Below are 20,931 nucleotides of genomic sequence, written 5' to 3'. Positions count from 1 at the left end.
GGTACAAATACCTTATCATCTTTCCACGCAGATTAAGAAAGCCCTTTATTATATAAATGTCCCCATTTTTTCCAATTGGGAACTGATAGCTTATGTATACTTAATTGTTGGTGTTGCTTGAGGAATGAGTCATCCTGATTTCCACTGAGAATTTCCCCGAACTACTTTAGTTCCATGTAGGGAGCTGTATTATTTTGCTTAATTATATAAAGATTTTGGATCACTAAGATTTTATGTTATTAACACAAACGTCAAATGATTTAAGCGAGTTCCTAGAATACCTAAGTGGAAAAATCAAAACAAGTGCCTTAGAGGAACTGCTTCTAGAGTTTTGAAAAGGTGAGCAAATGAAAGAAAAAAAGATTAGTTAGTCAAGTATTTTGGTCACAGGAAATCTAACAAAGAGAAAGGCATGGCTATCTTCCTTTGAAGGTGAAACCTCTGATGGTGGATGTTTCACCTTCTTTAATTTAGCCCAAAATCCCACCCTGCAAACGCATAAACAGATCTTTAAATTTATGAGCTTGAGAAGTCTACCCACACGAGCTTATGCAGGATCAAGACCTGAGAGAATGATTTCTGTTCATAAAGCACTTTTAAAGTTTTATGTGCCAAATTTTGAGAACAATCTATTTTCACCCACCCACTCTGACCTTATTTGCTCAGCAGGCACTATTTCTAGAACTGCCAGAAACTTCAGCGTGGCCGTACATTTTGCTGCCGACTCTTGAGGAGATAAGGCTAGTGTTTTCAAATGCTTTATGCACTTACTCAGCTGGTTGAATGGTTCCTCGTCGACGTGCTGGGTGTGGGATTTGCAATGAATGCGGATTCAGGGAGGCCCTGCATAGGGCTATTTATGCCATGATTACAGTCCTGGGACAAATTTCCTTTTAATGCAAAGCATGATTTGCGCAGTCAAAATGGGAAAAAAGGGCCTTGGATAATTTTCAGTAGAGAGAAACAGATGAAGAGTTCAGCTAAGAGAGAGTCTGGTTCCTCTTCACTGTCCTCTCTCCAGGAGAACCAGGTGGCTTTTGTCACAGCAAAAATCAGTCATACTGTTCCCTGCACCCATCCAGGCACTGTGTGTGAAAGAAACTCTATTTCTAGGGTTTAAGTAGGATGCTAGGGGAAACCATAGCCTATGAATAATACACAGGATAATAATTCAGTACAAGACCTGGATTTAAGGAAAAGATCCTAAATATGTGTGTACCCCAAACTTCCTCTTTTTCTGGAAGTTCCAAGTGTGTGAGACAAGACACTGACCTAGTGTCTGCTGAAAGGATTGAAAGGTATCAGTTGTGCTTTACTATTCAGTATCTTTGAGTTTCATTCCAGAAGCATTTCTTAAACAGCACCTTGTGTTTCGTGATTGAAGAGGTAATGGAGCTTGTGGGAATGCGCCTTCCTCCATGACTGTTTTCTTCTCTTCCTCTCCTGAAACATCCAGTCACTGCAAAAGCTGGTAAACAAATGGACAGCTTTGTTCAATAAGACTGACGGTGCCTGCTTGAAATTCAGACTAGCAGCTAGTTATTATAGATAATAGCTTGTTTGAGCTTCTTAAGAAAAGAAAAACTTCCTAAAAACTAACTCTGATGAGTGTAATACTTTCCCTCACCTTTTACAGACAGGGCTTCTAAGTTGTCTTCTGTAGTTATTACACTTTCAGCAGGTTTATTGACTCTTTCTAAAATTCTCAGAGATTTCAACTGTTGCTTAGATATTTCCTGATTAACATCCTGCAGAATCATTACAATCAATCCAAACCTTCCATGGATACTGCCCAAGCCTGTGGTAAAAGGAAACATCACAGTAATGAGTAATAACATTCAGCTCTTGAAGTTTCCTTTATGTGTATCTCAGATGCCAAATGAAAACTTAAGTTTGAGGCAGCAGGTGGAGGGACGTGATACTGCCCCTTTGCTCTCATGAGACCCCACCTGGAGCACTGCATTCAGCTCTGGAGTCCTCAGCATGGGAAGGACATGGAGCTGTTAGAGTGAGTCCAGAGGCCACAAAGATGATCCAAGGGCTGGAGCACCTCCTATACAGAGACAGGCTGAGAGAGTTCGGGTCATTCAGCCTAAGAGGAGACCTTAGAGCAGCCTCGCAGTACTGAAAGGGGCTCCAGGAAAGCTGGAGAGGGGCTCTTCATCAGGGAGGGCAGGGATAGGATGATGGGGAAGGGTTTTCAGCTGAGAGAGGGGAGATTTAGATGAGATATTTGGAAGGAATTTTTTACTATGAGAGTGGTGAGGCCCTGGAACAGGTTGCCCAGAGAAGTCATGGCTGCCCCATCCCCGGAGGTGTTCAAGGCCAGGTTGGATGGGGCTTGGAGCAACCTGATCTAGTGGGAGGTGTCCCTGCCCATGGCAACCCGAACCATTCTATAAGTCCGTGATTCTATGATCATTCCTACAAGCAGTCACTACAGGACTCAGCACATTTCTGGATCTGGCAACTGCCATGACATATCTTTGATACATAACATTTTGGAAACACCCTTTCTAGGCCCTGATGTGGTCACTGGATGCAGTAGGGCAAGGGACGTCTTCTGAGCATTCGCTGGATCCTATTGTTGCTGAGGCAGAGTTTGGAGAATCCAGGGAATGCTTCATGGGGCACAGCACGTGGCATGACTACCGGACACATCACAGCAGGTCCCTGTTTTATAGAGGAGTCCCAGATGTAACTGAAATTTTACAAGGCTCAGGCAGATCCTCTGTGGTGCCCACCCATCCAAAGTCATACTTTGGCAGCCTGGATACTCCCAGGTGACCCAGTTAGCCCAGCTTCATTAAGCTGAAATAATTGCAGCACAAAACATTGCTAACTGAGTCCAGCCATTCATATGTTACAAGTAAAACCACCTCCTGTTGGTTTGTCCTACAGAAAATGGGAGATTTTGGTCTACGGTTAAAAGCTGAAAAAAGCAGCACAGAGGATGAGACAAGCTCAGTTTCAAATTCCTGGCTATCTAGTTCTTCAACCCCAATTAATTTAAATATTTTAAAACTTGATTTTAAAGTAGTATAAAATATTTATAGACTGTAATTACAGATGACAATGAAAAACAGAGATGGTTAATGCAGACAAAAGCATCAACAGACCAAACTGGGAAGCAAACACCTCCTCTGGGGTTGCATAGCTTGCTAAAATATTCATATTGAGAACCCAAGAGCCTTTCCCTTGTAACTCCTGGGAATCAGTCTTCTTCCCAGGTGTATCCTTCTATAGGGACTGAGTGTTACTTTAATGTGTAAGTAGCTCACCAGAAGGTGCTGTGCTAGAAATCTAAATATGGTTGCAATCTCTCTGCAGGGCATGGCAAAATGAGAAGTTCTAGGAGGACGTGGAGCTATCGCCTCCTGCCAGTCTGATCACTAAGGCAGCTTGTGGTTCTCATGAGCACACATAGCTGTCAGCACTCAGCTATTGTCGCAGGGCCGGCAGCGGAGAGGCAACGGGCAGCGGCTGCTGGCCTGGTATCACAGTGTGCTTCTCTGAGCCTCCCCATGAGTGGGATTGGGAAGGATCATTCTTGATTGAGGTCAAGATACATCAAGGAAATAAAGGAGGGCAATATTGTTCTCTTCATCCCTCAGCTGTGGAACACAGGTATTTTTAAACAGAGTTAATATGTAGGAATCGCTGCTTACGACGTGTCTAAAGAGAATCTGCAACTCTCCTGGTGTAATTGAGCAAGAAAAATACATCTTTGATGTCTTCCTGGGTGTTGACTTACAAAACTATGATGCCTTAGAAGTAAACATCAACGCCATGAGTTTTCAGAATGAAAAGCATCAGTCAGAAAAGCTGAGATCAGATTCCAGACATCAGCAGATACCTTTGATATCTCGCTTGCAAAATGGAGCTGGGCTGCTTCTCCACGTGATGCTGCTGAGGTGGTGGTGCTGAGGGCCCACAGTTCAAAACTGTGTGCCAGGAGCTCGTACCGTACAGGTGAGAGCAGGAGACAAACTCTTATCAGCAACAACTTGTACCTGTCTAAATATTGCAGGATAGGCACCATTGTGAGAACATGGAAAAGAGGAGTGTTTTTAGTGGAGATATAAAACATGCAGACAGGCACAAACACACAGGCTGTGTGAGCTGAGACAGAGTGCTGTGCAGGGCAAATAGGAGTTATTTGCAAAAGGGTAGAGGACTATGGATTATAAACTAAGTGTTGAAAACCTGCTACTCCATAAATATGGTAGGAGTAGTTTATCTGCAAGAGGATTCAGACTAAAGAGAATTTTGCATGCTTAGATGAACTTACTCCTGAAATTCTGCAACTCAACTGTGGCTTCCCTGTGTGCAAATGGAAAGCAAAGACTTGATTTATTCATCAATAAATTCACAGGATAATTGAACATACAGAAGAAAACAGTGCCTGAGGAGACTTGAAGCAATATTAAACTGCCCCCAATGTTTGCTGAGTGTGCCACTTTTCTCCCTGCAAATCTCACTGTGTTAGGAGACCGCTGTGTGGGAAATGGGTTCTCGGTGCAGGGGAAGGATCTACATGAGATGCTTGCTTGCTTACCTCTGTTGCTACCTTTACATAAACCCCTGAGCTCCTTTCTGAGGGTTCTCCATCTCGAACCATAGGCTGTGCGGTGATGGAGCAGAACATGGAAATGCTGGCCACAATGTTCAGAGAGATCCCTTTGCTCCTTTCTGCTCCAAGTTCTTTCCTCCTGCATCTCAGACAGGCCCCTCCCGGACTCTGCAAAAGCAGAGACAAGAAAAGCAGAGTGACACCTTCCCACCTGTACTGGGAGATAAAGATACAGAGCAGGCTCTCAGAGCGTGGGTAGCAGAATAGGTATTGCTTATTCCCCGGTTCTGCTTTCGCCACCTCCAGCATCTCTACTTCTTTGTCTAAGTCCTACACCTCTGTTAAAACACAGCTGAATCTGGAGTCATCAGAGTCAGCAAAACAATACTGTTTTACTCACCTGTGATCTATGAAAAGCTAGAAGCCTCATCTGCAAGTTTCTTTGTTGTTGTGTGGTTGTATGTTTGTTTTTAATTTAAATTGAGGTGTATATGCAACTACAAAACTGTGCAAGGACAGCATTGCAGGGGCTGAGGAAGGGAGGGCTGGCGAGGAGCTTAAAGGATGTTTGGTGTTAGTCCACCTCTGCTGAGGTGTGTGGAATGACTATACCCAACAAGGCTGACAGCGGTTTCATCTAAACTGTTCTTTAAAACCCCAAGGAATGGAGAAACTATAGACACTCTGCCAGCCTGTTCCAGTGCTTACCTAGGTTTCTAGTTAGAAAGATAACCTAAATCTTCTTTGCTGGAAATTAAAGCAATTTTTCCTGCCCTAACCTCAGTGGGTAATGGATTACTATCTTCTTCCAGTATCTTATTCCACACTGGAAGTCTGTTATCATTCTCCCCTCAATTGTGTAAATGAAACAAACTTGGTTTGTCCAAACTTTTCTCATAGCTTATGTGTATATAGGTTTCTATTTATTCCTGTTCCTGTCTGGTGGGACTGAACCTTTTATTTTAAAATATGGTACTCAAGGCAGATTCAGTGTGAGCTAGGAAACCTCCATGAGTTCTGAGCGCAGCAGAGTAATGATGTTTGGCATCTTACAAGCAGTGCTACTGTTAGTACATTTTACAAGATTTGCTTTCTTACACGAACATCTCACTTCTGATTTACTGTGGATGTTATCACCTTTGGATCTTCCAGGCTTCTGCTGCCTTTTTGCTATGTGGCGATTTGCCTTCTCCTGCCTATATGTAGTTATTTTTGATTTCACTTGAGTGAATGTGACCTTGTTGAATCGGGATCATTTCCCTGCTCTACCAACAGCACCTGTTCTGATCGTGGTTCTATAGTATTTCCAGTCCCTTCCAAAATGGTGCCATTCACAAATGTTAAAATCTCTAATTTCTCCTTTCCAGTTGTGGCATGTTTAACACTGGACTGAGAAGTCCATGGTTTCACGAGAGTTTCTTTTTCCATTTTCTTTTAAGCAGGTACTCTTTTTGCTCTCTTCCAGTTTTCTGGGACTTGACCTTTCCTCCACAGGTTCTAAGAGATGATAACTAATAATTATGAAATTGCACTGGTTAATTCCTTAACTGCTGTAGGGGAGCAGGTCTTGCCATCTGGAATGCATGCAACTTAGCTAAATCTTCTCTAATCCTTTCTCCATTCTAGTTCACACTCCATCACCCTGTTAGAACAAAGTGTGGTAAGGATCAAATTACCATTAACCTTTTTGGAGGTAAGACCCTGGCAGAGCATTTCAACAGTGAGCAAAATTTCTACTGCGGCCTCTTGGCTCCCTTCCTCTCCAAAGAAAATCCCACAAAGCTTGTGAGAGGAAGAAGCAGCAAAAATTACAGTGAGAGAATAGCAAAAGCTGTTATGGCAACTTGAACTCTTCCTTATTTATCTCTGTGTTGTCTGCTAGACTTCCCTCTTTGTTCTAATTAATTGGCAAACTACTGCTAAAGTCATTAAATTCTCAAAACTTATTTATTTTGCCTCACAACATTTATTTGCACAGCACTACTGTTGTGTACAGAGATTACTCTTTAATGGAGTTCAGAACACCCTCTCACAGCACACATTTCTTTTCAGTCCAAAGAATACAACACACCATATATATGAGTCTCTAACTTAAATTAATCTTATTTGGTTTTACCCTGCTTGATTACTCTTAATGTGCTTTCTTAAAGTCATGCAATTTTTACTCATTATTTTGACTATTTAAATTGCTTGTTTTCACAATATATTAACAAGAATATTCCACAGCTGTTTTTTCAAAACAGTTTGTATTTCCTAGCTGAAATAGATTGATTTTTACAAGAACAAATTCAGAAGAATACGGTCTATTTAGATCTCAGGTGTGTATTTAAGTAAAAGTGAGTCAAACCCAGTAACTCCACACAGAACTCTTTAAAATCTGGAACACTGGAGAAACTGTTGGCACCCTTCCATCGTGTCTAGATGTGTATGCACCCCATGTGAAGGTTTGTTTTATGGGTTATCTTGGCTGCAGCCACACAAAGCACAGCAGAAAGACACATCTGCAAGAGGGTGTGTATTTCTGGAGATCAAATAAAGCTGTCTAGTGGCACTCTTGATCTAAACCTCCACCCAGACTTGATCTTCAGTGCTGCCTTACAACAGGGAAAAGAAAACACGTGTGAAAGAAAGGGCTTTAAGATGAGTGAGGATCACCTGCAGTAAAGCTGCAACCTCTAACCTTGGCAGAAGTTGAGGACATCAGTGCTGAGCCCCTCAAACCTGGTGCAGTCAGTGTGGGGACTCACAGAGGCAGCACCCAGACCAATCTGGCTCGGTCAGGGTGAAATACCAACACAGATGCCCCCATGCTGGCTTCAGCAGAGCGTGGAGCCTCCCGCAGACCCTGGCATTCACATGAGCAGTTGAAGTCAGCTGCCACGCTCTCCATAATCAAACTAGGTAGACTGAGCTGCGGCAGCAGGTCTGCTGGCAGGGCAGGCGCATCGCAAGGCAGGAGACTCAGGGCAGGTTTGTACCGCAGCCCACGGACACGTCCTGCGAGCACGGGCTCAGCAACCTGCAACGCTGTGAGACCTGGCACAGGCTGCAGGCTCCACTCAAGAACCTGCCCAGCCCTGCAGCAGCTGCTCTAACATCCAACTGTGCTGCTAACCATGAACCCCAGAGAGTCTGGAGGAAGTGGGGGTGCTGGGAATGCTCTGGGGACTACTGCTAGCCAAGGAGAACATGCCTTCGATGCCCTGGCTCTGCTGGTTGTTTCCATGAGGACAGTGAAACAGCCTGGGCAGAGGAATGCCGGTGAGACGGAGGAAAGATGAAGCTGTGTTTTGTATTTTATCTTTGTTCTATAAGTGACCAGTTAAGCCAGAGTCTGTAAGTGATAGATATGAATAACACCTACCTGATCTGCAAACAAGAGTTTCCGTGACTTTTGCATACGCTGCAGATAAGCAATATCATGTTTGGTCATAGATGCACGTATTAACACTGCTATTACTGCCAGTGTCTCCGAGGGCAGCTCCCCATCTGCACATCCAACAGATGCGCAGATGCTGCTGGTACCTCAGCTTGCTAGATAAAGCCAGGCGGTAATATCAGCAGACTCCAAGCTAGCTTTATCTAACTAGCATGGACACCAGCGACACGTGAGGGGCATGCAGGGCTCCAGAGCTGCCCTCGCCGATACTGGCAGTGACACCATCAAATGCTCAGCTAAGGGTGGAGGTGGCTGCTGCCAAACATTCTAAATGCAGAAGGAAAGCCAAGTTATTTATCTCATTTTATTTACAGTAATGGGGGATTGTTGAACAGCGTGTAAGTGCGCTGCAATAAAATCAATAGAGAATATTAAAAGCAGAAATAAAGATCAGCCAACCTGAGGAAGCTACTAACTTGAATGAAAGAATCTAACAGGAGAGCAAACCGAACAGCTCAGGAAAAACAACCCACCAAAACAAAAGGGGACAATTCCCAGGTTTGATTAGATAAATCCTAAGCCTTGCAGCAAAACAGACTGCCCTTAGCATGCTGGGTTCTCTGAAGTCTTCAAAGGAATTTTGCTCAGTGAGTACTGAGGTGGGAGTTCAGGATTTAGCTCCCAAAATACAGAAGAAGGGGCGATGTACTGAAGTAACACACGAGTTCAAAGGGATAAAGAGAAAATCTAGGGAAATCAATTAACTATAAGCCATACCCTGGAAGAGCGAGCTTTGTATTTGCAAAAGTTTCATAGTCAAGGACCTGAAAATACAGAATCTCCAGATAGGCTGATCTCGGGTGGATATAATTCCAGAAGTTGGTTCACCTACACAGTTACTGCAGGACTGGAAGTCAAAGAGAGCATCTAATAAATCACCAGTCACTCTGTCCCTTCTGAAGAAAATATGAGTTTCGCCATTGGCCTTGAAAGAGTGGCATTCTTCCTCTGTGTAGAGGGATGTTGGATTTCTGAGTACAGACTAATGCTCGCCTTTCAAAGTTAAGCAATAGATGGCTGGTGCTGTAAGCCAGCATGACTGAAAGATTTATCTATAGTAAAGATACTCAGATTCCGAGACAAAGTTTAATGGACAAAGCTCAAGACTGGCTAGAAAAGCTGTTATCTGGATCACTGACCCAGGTTAGTCCAGTCCATGAGCGATTTATATGATAATGTACCAAGAAATCTGTTTTTAAACGCCAAAATCGTGTTTCCTGTTGGACTGATTTCTGTCTGGTTTCACTGGACTGTAAATGAGCTGTCAAAGATAGCTGCCCATTACTGGGGGTTATGGCAAAAGCCAACGCTATACTTTGCTGAATATTGTCGCAGCAATAGCCTGATCTCCTTGGGTTGTTTGTCAGGGCTGTGTTAAACCAGCTCTTGCTGCAGTTTCACAGCGCTGTCCTTGCAACACTGGGATACAGACGTCACCCAGTGCGTGTCTAAACAAAACTGCACAAAGTGGGGGGGTGGTATAAAGATAGAAACTTGTAGGCAGGTTGAAGTCTTTAACCTGAAACTTTTTAAAATTATATTAGATCTGAAACAATCTTTTTTATGCGAAAATCTGACCCCTTAAAGCTTTCTCAAACTTAGGAATTTTGACTGATCATTGTTCAGTGGTGGCTGTTTTTTAACTGTCCTTTCCTTCACCTCCCTTTGTTCTTTTCTGCCACTGAATGTCTTAAAATGAATGATCAGAGGATTCCTTTCTTTACTTTTCAGTTTTGTTGTTTCTCTATTTTTATTTCTTTTGTTCTGCCACTTTTTTTAATATTCTGTGTTTCTGGTAAAGTTAATGAACTGAACGATTTTTTTTAGAACAACTCTGTCAGTCTCTTGGCCGGTAACTGGAGAATCCCAAAAACATCTCAGCTGCACATTCCAGTCCCACTGATCCCAGATCATTGTCCAGGTAGCTGAAATGGAAGTGGTTCACATTCCTATTCATAACTGCTGGGCCCAAAGAAAACAGCAAGGAATAAAAAAGGACCGTGGTCATTGCTCTTACTGAGAGTGGCCCCTGCAGCAGAGAAAGAGGGGTAGGAGGGAGAAAAGTCCACAGGCAAAACATTAAAAGTCAACTTCAAAGGGTTTCTATTAAGGCTGTAAATTAATACTTGCATAAAAGAGAGAGAGTTTTAAAATATGAAGATACATGTACACTTGTGCATTTAAAGGAGATGTTTATTCCATATCATCATTCAGCTAAAAAGTCTGTGCCACAGAAAGCAGTAATTATTCCGGCTTTGCATATTGTAAACCTGGTCACTGTCATTCTTCCTTTGCCTCCACATGCCTCAATGCCACGTTTTCTACAGTCCTGGGGAGATTGCCTTGGCTCTCACTCAGCTGGCTCAGCTAATGCAATTCACAGGCCTTCAAATGTAAGCTTGTAAACTATTTAGTTCTTCTTCTCTATAACAGCTTGTCTATTAACAGCTCATTCAATGGAGGAGGGAGAAGAAGCTAGTGAGACCTCTTGGTGTTGTTCAGCGGTGCCCCTGGCTTCCCCCACGCCAGTAGCCAACACTCACTAAACAGCGTTTGTCAGTACGTGTTGTTTTGCTGGATAACAGTACATTGTGCTAGCAGCAGCCTGGATTGGTAGCAGGTAACAATGAGCTGGCAAAGAAAGTCTCCTGTGTGGCATGGTGAGGGCATAAGAGCGTGTATAAAAATCCAAGAGAAAACTTGTTAGGACAGTCTGATGCGCTACGACAAAACCTGTGCCACCCTCCGAGATGATTGACAGCACAAATCTTTGTGCATTGTCGAGGAGCCTTGTTGCTGCTAGGTTGAGATGGACTTGGGGAGAGAGGATGGTTCACCCCTCAAGTTATCTTCTGTGATTTTTATGTGGCCACTGCTCATGGCCTGTGCTTCGTGAAAGGTGTGTTTTGTCAAGACACCAGGCTTTTTAAATCCCAGGAGAGGGGTGCCCAGACCCTGCCCACCGTGTGGCCAATGCTCACTGGGATGGGAGGCTCTGCTATGCATTGCAATGAAGAATGTGATGTTGAAGGGCTGAATCCTGCTCCGGCTTTGCTGTTCTGTTTTCACTGTGCTGAGCTGACGTATTACCGTGCTGTGCAATGAACCTGCTGCACTCTCTGCTTTCCCAAATGATTAAATAAAATCTGGAGTATTTTATTAACTGACAAACAATATTTCTCAAACTTTTCTATATGGAAATGCCAAGCAATTTGATGGCTTAAAGATTGTTTAATTAAGGGAATCAAGCTTGACACAGATTTCCCTACCAACAAAAAGCTATTCAGCTTACTTACAAGCAATTCATTTCTAGAAACATGATAGTTTAGGGTTTGGGTTTTTCCCTGCCAAGTGTTGCAAATGTTATGTTATCTCCCAAACAAACTAACAAAGCTGCAGTACAGAGAAACCAGGTTTCAAAGTGAGAGATTTATGAAAGATGAACCTTTCGGTGCATGCAGAGCGACTCCCCCGTGTGGCACGCCTGCTTTGGCTGGTGCCACCAACAGTGCACGGCGAGCAGGGATGCCGGTGCTGGGCAGGCTGACGTGGTGGCAGTTAACTTAATTAAATGTGGCCCAGCAAAGACTCCCGTGTTCAGAAATGACCATCAGTTTGCAATTAATGTTGACCACTAGAGAATAATGTTGTCCTGTTGTGTTACTCCTGTAGAAAAAAACAACATAATATTTTACTAACTCTGATGCTTGGGGAAGAATTATGAGGTCTCATATTTCTTTACCGTGAATTAGTATTACAGCTTTACTCTCAGCTTCCTTTTCTCCCAACAATGTGTCTTAAGATGATTCCCTTAATAGATGCTAAAATCTATTTGGACATCATTAGTTACTTTAAAACCTGGAGTTATAAGTTCACTTTGATTAATGGAACAGTTCAAAGTTTTAAAAACATTTTAATTGTACTTCTTTTTAGGGCATTTATGATAAACATTCCCCTTTCTGGCTTGTTTTCTGTCTGGAATGGAACACTTTTACCCAGTACCTCCATACGAAATAGTTAATTAAAATTTCTTCACTACCTATTGGGCATGAGCCAGAGGAAGCAATTGTGTTCTTTCAAATTGAAGGGCTTGACTCTGCTTTATATTATACTGCCTCAAATCTACCTGTCAGCTGGATGAAGAGATGTTAGGTTTACACCAGCATAGACAAAGGAAAAATTTGGCCCAAAGTGCTTATTGTTCTCTGGAACTTGGCATCCTCTTCTCCCATTCTCCTGAAATCAACATAAAACAGATGCTGGAATTCTAAAATGTTTTAAACCCTCCTATAGCTGTGAGTGCAGTGCCTTGTAACCACCAGACCTTGATGACACAGAGATGTGCATCATGAACGTAAAATCTGGGTAGAAAAGATAAGGGCACAGCCTTGCAACAATTCCAAAGTAGCAAAACACCATAGAAAGTAGCAATTGCATTTTTGTGGTATTTGGTCACAACCCTCCTTGTACTGGCAAAACTTTGACTTGGATCCAAGCAGGTGTAGTTCCAAGAAAGTGAATGCCCAGTCATTTACGTCAGTGGAGTTGTGCCCAGCCACACTGGATCTATATTTGATGACAATTGAAAAGATGAATGAAAATCATTTCAGTTGCATTAGGGATGTAATCTGGTGGGGGGGTGGATTAGTGCTTATTCAACTTTTTGGACATTATCCTTACACTTCCAAGAAACCCTTTTTAGATCAGGCATCAAGAGGAGACAGGATGAATTCCAGCAAGAAATTGTTTGCAAGCAGGTAGCTCGTGCTCATGACTCTGATCTTTGGCTGGATAGTAAGGGAAGGGAAAGCAAAACTAGAGAAAACAAAGGTTGCTTTATGGGTGTGCTGTACTGCCGGATCTGAGTGGCCTAGATGTGTTTTGTTGTTTAGCTTTTTCCATCAGTGCTTATAGGCTTGTATTGATCTTACAGCACTCATGTCTGTGGGGTCATTGTGGGCATCTGATTTTATTCCTTTCTTTGGAAGGTTTATTAATATTGACGCTTCTTCATTTAATTGGGGCACTGGCTATGCAATCTGTTTTTAATGGAATCATATCAGTTAAAGTACTGCCTGTCCACACTCAAATCCAGAGTGCTCCACAGAAGCCCATATTTGAGTAACTGTTAAGGTTGTAAGGGAAAAAAACCCAACAAACATAGATGTGTGAAATCAGAGGGGAATGGCAATGACGGAACTACGCTGCTACCTGAGACCTGCATGTCTCTATTGCAATACATGGGGCCCAAAATACAGTAAGAGTTACTTATCCCTGTGACGTGCAAATGTTCTTTTTTCCCATTCTGTCAAGGCCCTCCCACCCCCGCACCCACAGGGGCTGCATTCATTTCTGGAGTGTAATTACTCACATCTGTACAAGCTATTGTAAGATAGTACCGACAGAAAAAGGTAGCTAGAACAGGCAAGTTTGGACATCATCTTATATCTGCACTCAGAAAGAGTGTATCTCCCCAAAAATATAGGTTTGGCATGTGTTCTGCTTTAACTTTCTCTTCTTTCCTTAAACAGATTCAGAGATTGGTTCCAGCATTTATAAAACAAGATATTTGGGGTTTTTGTTTCCTTAACGTGCTCTCCTGGGATTAGGTAGGGCGATATTTTTTGCAGTTTGCTTTATTGGCCTTCATTGTGGAGCAATTCCAGAGGACTGGCTTTGGACACCACTTGCAATGAGTTTGGATTAGAAGGTTATGTCTCGTTACAGAGCCGATATTGCTTCTCCCCCTCAGGACTGTTGCATGCCTGTGACTTTACCCTTCACAAGCAAGCTCTGACACATCTTTTTGACATCTGCGCAGGAAGGCAGGAGCATGTTGCACTAACACCTTTGACAGAAAGCAGCAATGAAACAGAGAGGGGGAAAGGAACAGCAGAAATTACACCTTCAATAAAGGTATTCATTCTCACTGATTTACTTCTAGGGGAAAAGATGGAGTTTGATGTTTTGGTTGTAATGCATGAGGCCTTGAAAAGAGCAGATATCCCATTGTGCCGCTAGCTTTCTGGAGTCCTCTGGAAGACAAGGGGCCTGGAAGCTGAGGCTATTAGAGACAAGAAGATTGCTCATATTAACTGTGTCTATAACACGTCTAGGTTTAGCACAGTGCACCCATGCTGTTCCTTACAGCAGCTTATATTCAGCCTGAGTTCATGCTGCCGCAAACCCTGCCTGTCCTTGAGTCAACTTTCCTGTGCAGAAAAAACCTGACAGTTGCAGTTATCTCCCTGGCAAGCTGCATGACAGTGTTAAAAACATCTAGGCTGGATAGAGCCTTCCCAGGCAAAAGCATTTTTGCTTTTCTGCAACTGATGTTCCCAAGACTTACATTGAACTTAAATATTATTGAAACTTACAAACATTTTTTTCACCAACAATGAAAATTCCTGTCTGTTGTCTCATTGGTGTCCACCTTAAGTTCTGCAGAGACAGCGTATTCCTCGTGAGCTATGTACATGGCATCAGACAGCAGGACAGTGAGCTGGGCCTTCCATTGCTCATCCCTCAGCTCCAGGCATTAACACGTTTGCTCTGCTCACTGCTACACTGACATGAGATTTTTTTCTTCTTTTAACAAGAGAGGATTTGTGAATTAAACACACACTTACAGCCTTAGCAAGGTCATACCACAGGACTCCAAGTTGCTTTTGAAAGAGGGAAACTCATTGCCTATCTGTCTGGCCCTCTGCCGTGCCCGTTACGCACACTTTTACAGAACACAGTCATGTTGAGGCTGTTTTAGGAGACAAAAGAGCTGTACAACTTCAAGATTAAGATGAAGCTTTCAAGTAGGTATTTCAGCATGTGACCCAAGTGTCTGTTCTGAATGATTTAGCCTAAGGGTACCCTAAGGCGGAGGTTCTTTTTATAGACCATAAGAAAATAAATGTATTGGTCTTCCAGAAGAACCTGGTGCAAAACTCTGTGGGACACGGCCCAGCCGGGAAGTCTTGGGAGAATTCCTCCACTCAGAGCTCATTCATACAACACTGGCAGTGCCACAGATGAAAACCGAGTATCACCTGCAGTAATCTCTGACCTCCAGCGCTTCTCTTTACCTGGAGTTTGCATCACTCATCAACAGTTTTCATACATTTTGCTTTACCTGCCTCTCTGGGTTAATCTTTTTTTATGTCTACATAAATCCAACAACACATCTCATTGCTATGATTATATTGAAATAAAGCCCTGTTTTTTCCTCACAGCTGCTTTGCTTACCTTCCACCTCTGTTTCTCAGCAGATTCTCAGATGCCTTGTTAAGACTTTCAAAGCCTCGCAGCGCACTCTGAGAAGAATGCATCTGTCCTGAGGCTACAAGAAAGTAACTCTGCAATAATATAATTTATGAAACTCCAAGTTCAGCATCCTATTTTTTTCCTTTCTATGCAAAGCTAGGCAGAAACTAGGGCTGCCAAATTAACCCGGAACTTTATATCTCACATTACTTATGATCTGAACTGTAGCTGTTTCTCAGGTCCCTCACGTTCCTCTATCCTTCAGGGCTAGATCTTTACCTGGTATTTTCCCCACAGGTTAACCATTGCAGTGAGGCTGGCTGGATGTAAATCAGTTTCTTTCTAACTACAGAAAAGTGCAACTTTCTATATCCATTTTTTTTTCTTTGATTTTTATTTCCCCAATCCTTTATTCAGTCATTATAAATGTTAAGAAGCCTGTTTTGGAAGTGATTAATGCTATTAATATTTTTTCTAATTCAATAAACCCTCTCGTCTTTGAACTTCTTGCAATTTTTTTCTGCTTTCTTCAGCTTTCCACTAATTCAAACATATGACAAATGCGAGTCTTCATTTCAGTTTTCTATTATTTCTCATGTCTGATCAAATAAATTAACAGACTTTCATTTCTTTCCCAGGAGTGATGCCCATATGTTGATGAAGGCAGCATAAAAATATTACCTGTTCAAACAGCAGGGAAAAAAAAAAAAAAGATAAAAGTTAATCTTCTATTCCCTTTTCCATGCAAACCAGAGATGCTGATCCTATTCCTTTCACCTTGGCAACGCCTACTATGTTGAAGGGTAAATATTACAAGACTGCAGAACTCCCACCTACCCGGCTTAACTGTGTATTATAGTGCCCCTTTGCAATTGTTTTGTAGAGCAGTAGTTATTTTAACCACACCGCAGCACTTTGGACACTGGGAAAGAACTGGCTGTCCCAGCTAAGGTACCTGCTCCCAGTCACAGGGCTCCAGGCCGGCCAGGCAGCTGGATGCTGATGTTTGGGCAATTACAGACACATCTCCAGTGTGTACCTGTGTATTGTTGATAGTGTGCCACAGGCAAAGAGATACTGCAGGAAATGGAGTCTCATCTAACCATGTTTAATTCTGTGCTCTGTGCCGCTACCATACATCCTTGTGTTTCTCAGCCCACCCAAATTGCTAATGTGAAGCAAAGCTACCTCTGCCACTATGGCTCTACACGGATGTCTGACAATGCAATGATCGATTTGCCACTCCAGGAAAAGTGGGTCATTGTACCCGCAGTACCACGGCATGTTGAGTTCTTGCTGGTGCTGGGGTTTTACTGATGCATTTTTAGGAGTTTAGGAGTACTGGGGATATCCAGCCTGAACACTTCTGGGTTCTGATGGGAACGTTGCCACTCCAAAATCCCCCTTAGCAGCTTACAGGGGGCTGAAGTCATCCGTGCTCCTCGGGAGACAGCATCCTGCTTACATGTTTGACACATTATTTGCATGGTTGCTCTGGAAGGAGGATGGAAAACATAGAATTCCTCCAACTCCAAGATACAGAGGCAGTTTCTAATTTGTCCCTTTTCCAGGACAGGGAAGCCTAAACTAATGTAAAATAGGTTTTAAATATAAAATTATGTGATTAATAGCTTTTGCAAAGGATTTTGAAGCAGTGAGAAAAATACTGATGTGAACTGCTCTTTGAAAAAAAATCCATCACATTTAATGATCTTTTGTGAGATTGCAGTAGTGTTTAATAACTTTTCCCAAGTAACTAGACCTGTTGAGAGTCACTTTAGGATCGCCTCACACAATACTAAGGGGCCATCATTTCAAGAGAAGAGAATCTGCCTGCCTATCTGTGGCATAGATCAGTTGAGTTAGAAATCAACTGCTGAAAGGAGAACATTTTGCAGGTTTTCCTGGAGCAGCCCAATAAGTAACTGGGCACAGATGTCACTGCAGAATCCAGACGGTCAAGGCAGGTGGGGAGTTGTTTTTTTTTGAGGAACAAAAAAATTCAGGAGGGAAATTTAACTCTTAAAATTTTATCTTTGTTTTTATGAGAGTTGAAACCAACCTTCAAACCCCACCTGTTTTGGGAAATGACTTAATGGACAATAAGTTGCATAAGAACTTCCTGTAGGGCCTGTACAGTTTTTGCCTTGTTTTAGATAAATCCTTACAGAAGCACCTTCTCCATTCTTCACACAGCCCAAAGGGTGGTGCCCTCAAGGGCAGAGCGTATCTGATCAGGACCTGAAATCCTTACAGTAATAACATCTCTATTGGGGTGAAGAGTTTTGCCTTGTAAAGACTGCACTCAACTTCCAACTGTAATTTTTGGCAGGCACAACATGGGGTGTGGAGAAAAAGTCAGAGGAAAGCCTATGAAAATGTAATGCCTGCTTATCAGGGAACCTTTGGCTGCAGTGTGATCCACTGGTGTGACACCTTGTTCTGTGTGGATCAACCCGTATGGAGAAGAAGCCACAGCCTCCTCCAGGCAGTCGGAGCACAGCAATGGTGAGTACCCAAGCCCTGAGGGCTCAGCGCTGGAGATCCCCAAGCTGAGTCGGGGAAAGAGAAAATCACAGTCCCTTCACTGAGTAAATGTGACTTCTGAATTTTCCTGCTCTGTTCCTCCTCCTGCTGCCCATCTCCTCTCCCCTGGAAACCCCACAGATGTGGAGGGTTTGCAGGTAAGCAAAGAGGAGATGGTCACAGCATGTGACAGAGCCGAGGCAGAGCACAGCATGAGCTGATAAACCCATGTCAAACCCTTTCCCTTCTGAAACAGAATCCCCGTAATGGAAATAATTACCAACGAAACAGACAAAAACTACTCCCGAATGAAATTTAAGCTTCAACAGACCACAGCACCGCCAGGAAATACCAAGTACAAGCAACCATCCCTTCATCCTGAATTCACACCATTTTCTGTTCCTGTTTCCTGTGCAAAGTTATCAATCACTCAGGAGCTGCTGCTGGGGGGTGTGTGTGTGGATTAAGGTTTGGATGCAGAGTGCCTTGGGACACGCTTCACCCACTGCAAAAATACCAGACACCTCTCCCGTGTTGAGAGAGCTCTCTGGAAATGAACACAGTAGCGTGAACGCAATATTGGGGGACAAACTGGCAGTTTTGTGGGGGACCTCTGGGACTACCCATAAAGATGCAGACTGATGGGGGAGGAAAGAGCTCTATAGGTTTAGAAGGGGTAGAGGGGGTCTCTGGCAACATCCAGCCCAGTTCTTTTTTGGGGGGGAAAGCAGTGTAGTTTTGTGGGGCACCTCAGGGAATGACCAGAAGATGTGGATTGCTGGGGGGGGGGGGCGGAAGAGCTGTGTGATTTTGGAGGGCGTAGAGAGTGTTTCTGGCAACATCAGTTCTGTATTTTGGGGGGGTGGGGGGAAGTTGTGTGGTTTTGTGGGGGACCTCTGGGAATACCCAGCAGATGTGGATTGCTGGAGGGGAACGAGCTGTGTGATTTTGGAAGGGGTAGAGGGGTTCTCTCTCAATGTCGAGCCCAGTTTTTCGGGGGGGAGAAGCACTGTGGGTTTGTGGGTGTCCTCTGGGAATACCCAGAAAATGTGGATTGCTTGGAGGGTGGAAGAGCTCTGTGATTTTGGAGGGGTAGAGGGAGTCTCTGGCAGCATCCAGCCCAGGATTTTTTTTGGGAAAGTGGTGTGGTCTCATGGGGGACCTCAGGGAATACCCAGAAAGATGCTGATTGATGGGGAAGGAAAGATCTCTATGGATTTGGCAGAGAGGGCCTCTGGCAACAACCAGCCCTTTTTTTTTTTGTGTGTGTGGGGGGAAAGTGCTGTGGATTTGTGGGGATCCTCTGGGAATACTCAGGAAATGGGTATTGCGGGGGGCAAAGAGCTGTGTGATTTTGGAGGGGGTAGAAAAGGTCTCTGGCAACATCCAGTCCTGTAATTCAGGGGGATGGGGGAAAGCTGTGTGGTTTTGTGGGGGTCCTCAGGGAATACTTAGAAGATGTGGAGAAAGAGCTGTGTGATTCTGGAGCGGGTAGAGAAGGTCTCCGGCAACATCCATCCCAGGATTTTTGGGTGGGAAGCAAGCGTGTTTTTGTGGGGGACCTCCGGGGACGCCCAGAGCGTCTCACGGAACCGGGGGAGCAGCAAAGCGCCGCGTTTCCAGCGCCAATTTACCGCGAACCCCCGGCGTGTGCGCGCGGCCCCGGCGCTGAGGGCCGCGGGGGCGGCGCTGAGGGGCTCTGACCCCCTCCCCCCCCGCACGCGGGGCCGGGGGCGCGCGCCCGAGCGCCGCGGCCGCTTTAAGGGCGTCGGGGGCGCGCGCCGCCGGGGCGCTGGGCGCGCGCCGCCGCCTCTCCTCTCTTCTCCTTTCCTCTCCTCTCCTCGCCGCCGCGCGCCCGCTCCCGCTCCCTCGCCCCGCTTTAAAGTCTCCGCCAGGATCCGGGCTCGCCCGCCACTTCCTGTACGGCAGGATGGAGCGCGCCGGGGCCCCGGCTGACCGCCGCCCGCCCGCCCGTGCGCGGAGGCGGCTCTGAGCGCCCCGTCCCAGCCTGGGCTGAGCCCCGCCGGGCGCAGCCGAGCCGAGCTCCGCAGAGCCGAGCCGAGCCGAGCTGATCTGAACCGAGCCGAGCTGACCTCCGCCGTGCAGAGCCGAGCCGAGCTGATCTGAACCGAGCCGAGCTGACCTCCGCCGTGCAGAGCCGAGCCGAGCCGAGCTGATCTGAACCGAGCCGAGCTGACCTCCGCCGTGCAGAGCCGAGCTCCCCCGCTCAGCGCCGTGCAGAGCCCCGCTGAGCTCGCCGTGCCGAGCCGCGCCGCGCCGCGCCGTGCAGAGCTGAACCGAGCCGTCTCTTTCGTCTCCTGCCCCGCTCGCGGGATTCCCCCGCATTGAGGAGGCGAGCGGGAGCCCCCGCTTTCTCCCGCAGGAAGAGGGGTGCGGGGAGAAACTTATTTTCAACAAGTTTTTTGAGGTTTTGGTTGGTTTTTTTTTTTTCCTTTTCCTTTTTTTTTTTTTTTAAAATTTTTTTTTTTCCGGTGCGTTAATTATTTTAGTCCCTCTCCCCTTTCGATGTGCGGCTTTGGACATGCGGAGGCTACTGCAACCGTGTTGGTGGATCTTTTTCTTGAAAATCACCAGCTCCGTGCTCCATGACGTGGTGTGCTTCCCCGGTGAGTGAGCGGCGCGGGTCCCGAACCTCCGCCACGCGGCACCGCCACCCCCGCCGGGACCCCCGGCAAGCCCGGCTGCGGGGCTCGGAGACCCCCTTCTCCGCGGGTGTGTGTGTGTGTGTGTGTGTGTGCAAAGTGGTGCCCCTTTCTCCCTTCGGGGCGCTGCGGGGCTGGGTGCCCCCCTTCTCTCCATGGGGCGCTGCGGGGCTGGGTGCCCCCCGTCTTCCCGCTGCGGGGCTGGGAGACATCTCCCGTTTCTTCCTGCGGGGCACTGCGGGGCTCGGAACCCCCCCTTTTCCAGGCGCGCTGCAGGGCTGCGTGGCCCCCCTAATTCTGGGGGGAGCCTTCTTTCTCTCTGCAAGGCTCGGAGTCCCCCCTAATTCCCGGGGTACTGCGGGGTTGCTTCCCTCCTTTCTCTCGCCTTCTCCCCGCGAGGCTCGGAGCCCCCTCTTTCTCCCTGCGGGAAGCTGCGGGGCCGGGTGCCCCCCTAATTGCCGGGGCTCTGCGGG

At 45.4% G+C, this 20,931-nt stretch overlaps 1 protein-coding gene across 1 annotated transcript in view; it reads left to right on the top strand.

The window, feature by feature from the left end:
* Positions 1–20,267: 20,267 nt before the first annotated feature.
* Positions 20,268–20,931, top strand: part of PTPRG (protein tyrosine phosphatase receptor type G) — a 416,754-nt gene continuing 416,090 nt past the window's right edge. Inside the window, exon 1 of the mRNA XM_054076618.1 lies at positions 20,268–20,422. Within this exon, the coding sequence (XP_053932593.1) occupies positions 20,338–20,422 (85 nt within the window). The 5' untranslated portion in view covers positions 20,268–20,337. The remainder of the gene's footprint in view (positions 20,423–20,931) is intronic.

The sequence above is a fragment of the Cuculus canorus genome, chromosome 11 (assembly GCF_017976375.1).
Source record: "Cuculus canorus isolate bCucCan1 chromosome 11, bCucCan1.pri, whole genome shotgun sequence".
Classification (NCBI taxonomy): Eukaryota; Metazoa; Chordata; class Aves; order Cuculiformes; family Cuculidae; genus Cuculus; species Cuculus canorus.
This window is presented reverse-complemented; position numbering and strand designations above follow the sequence as displayed.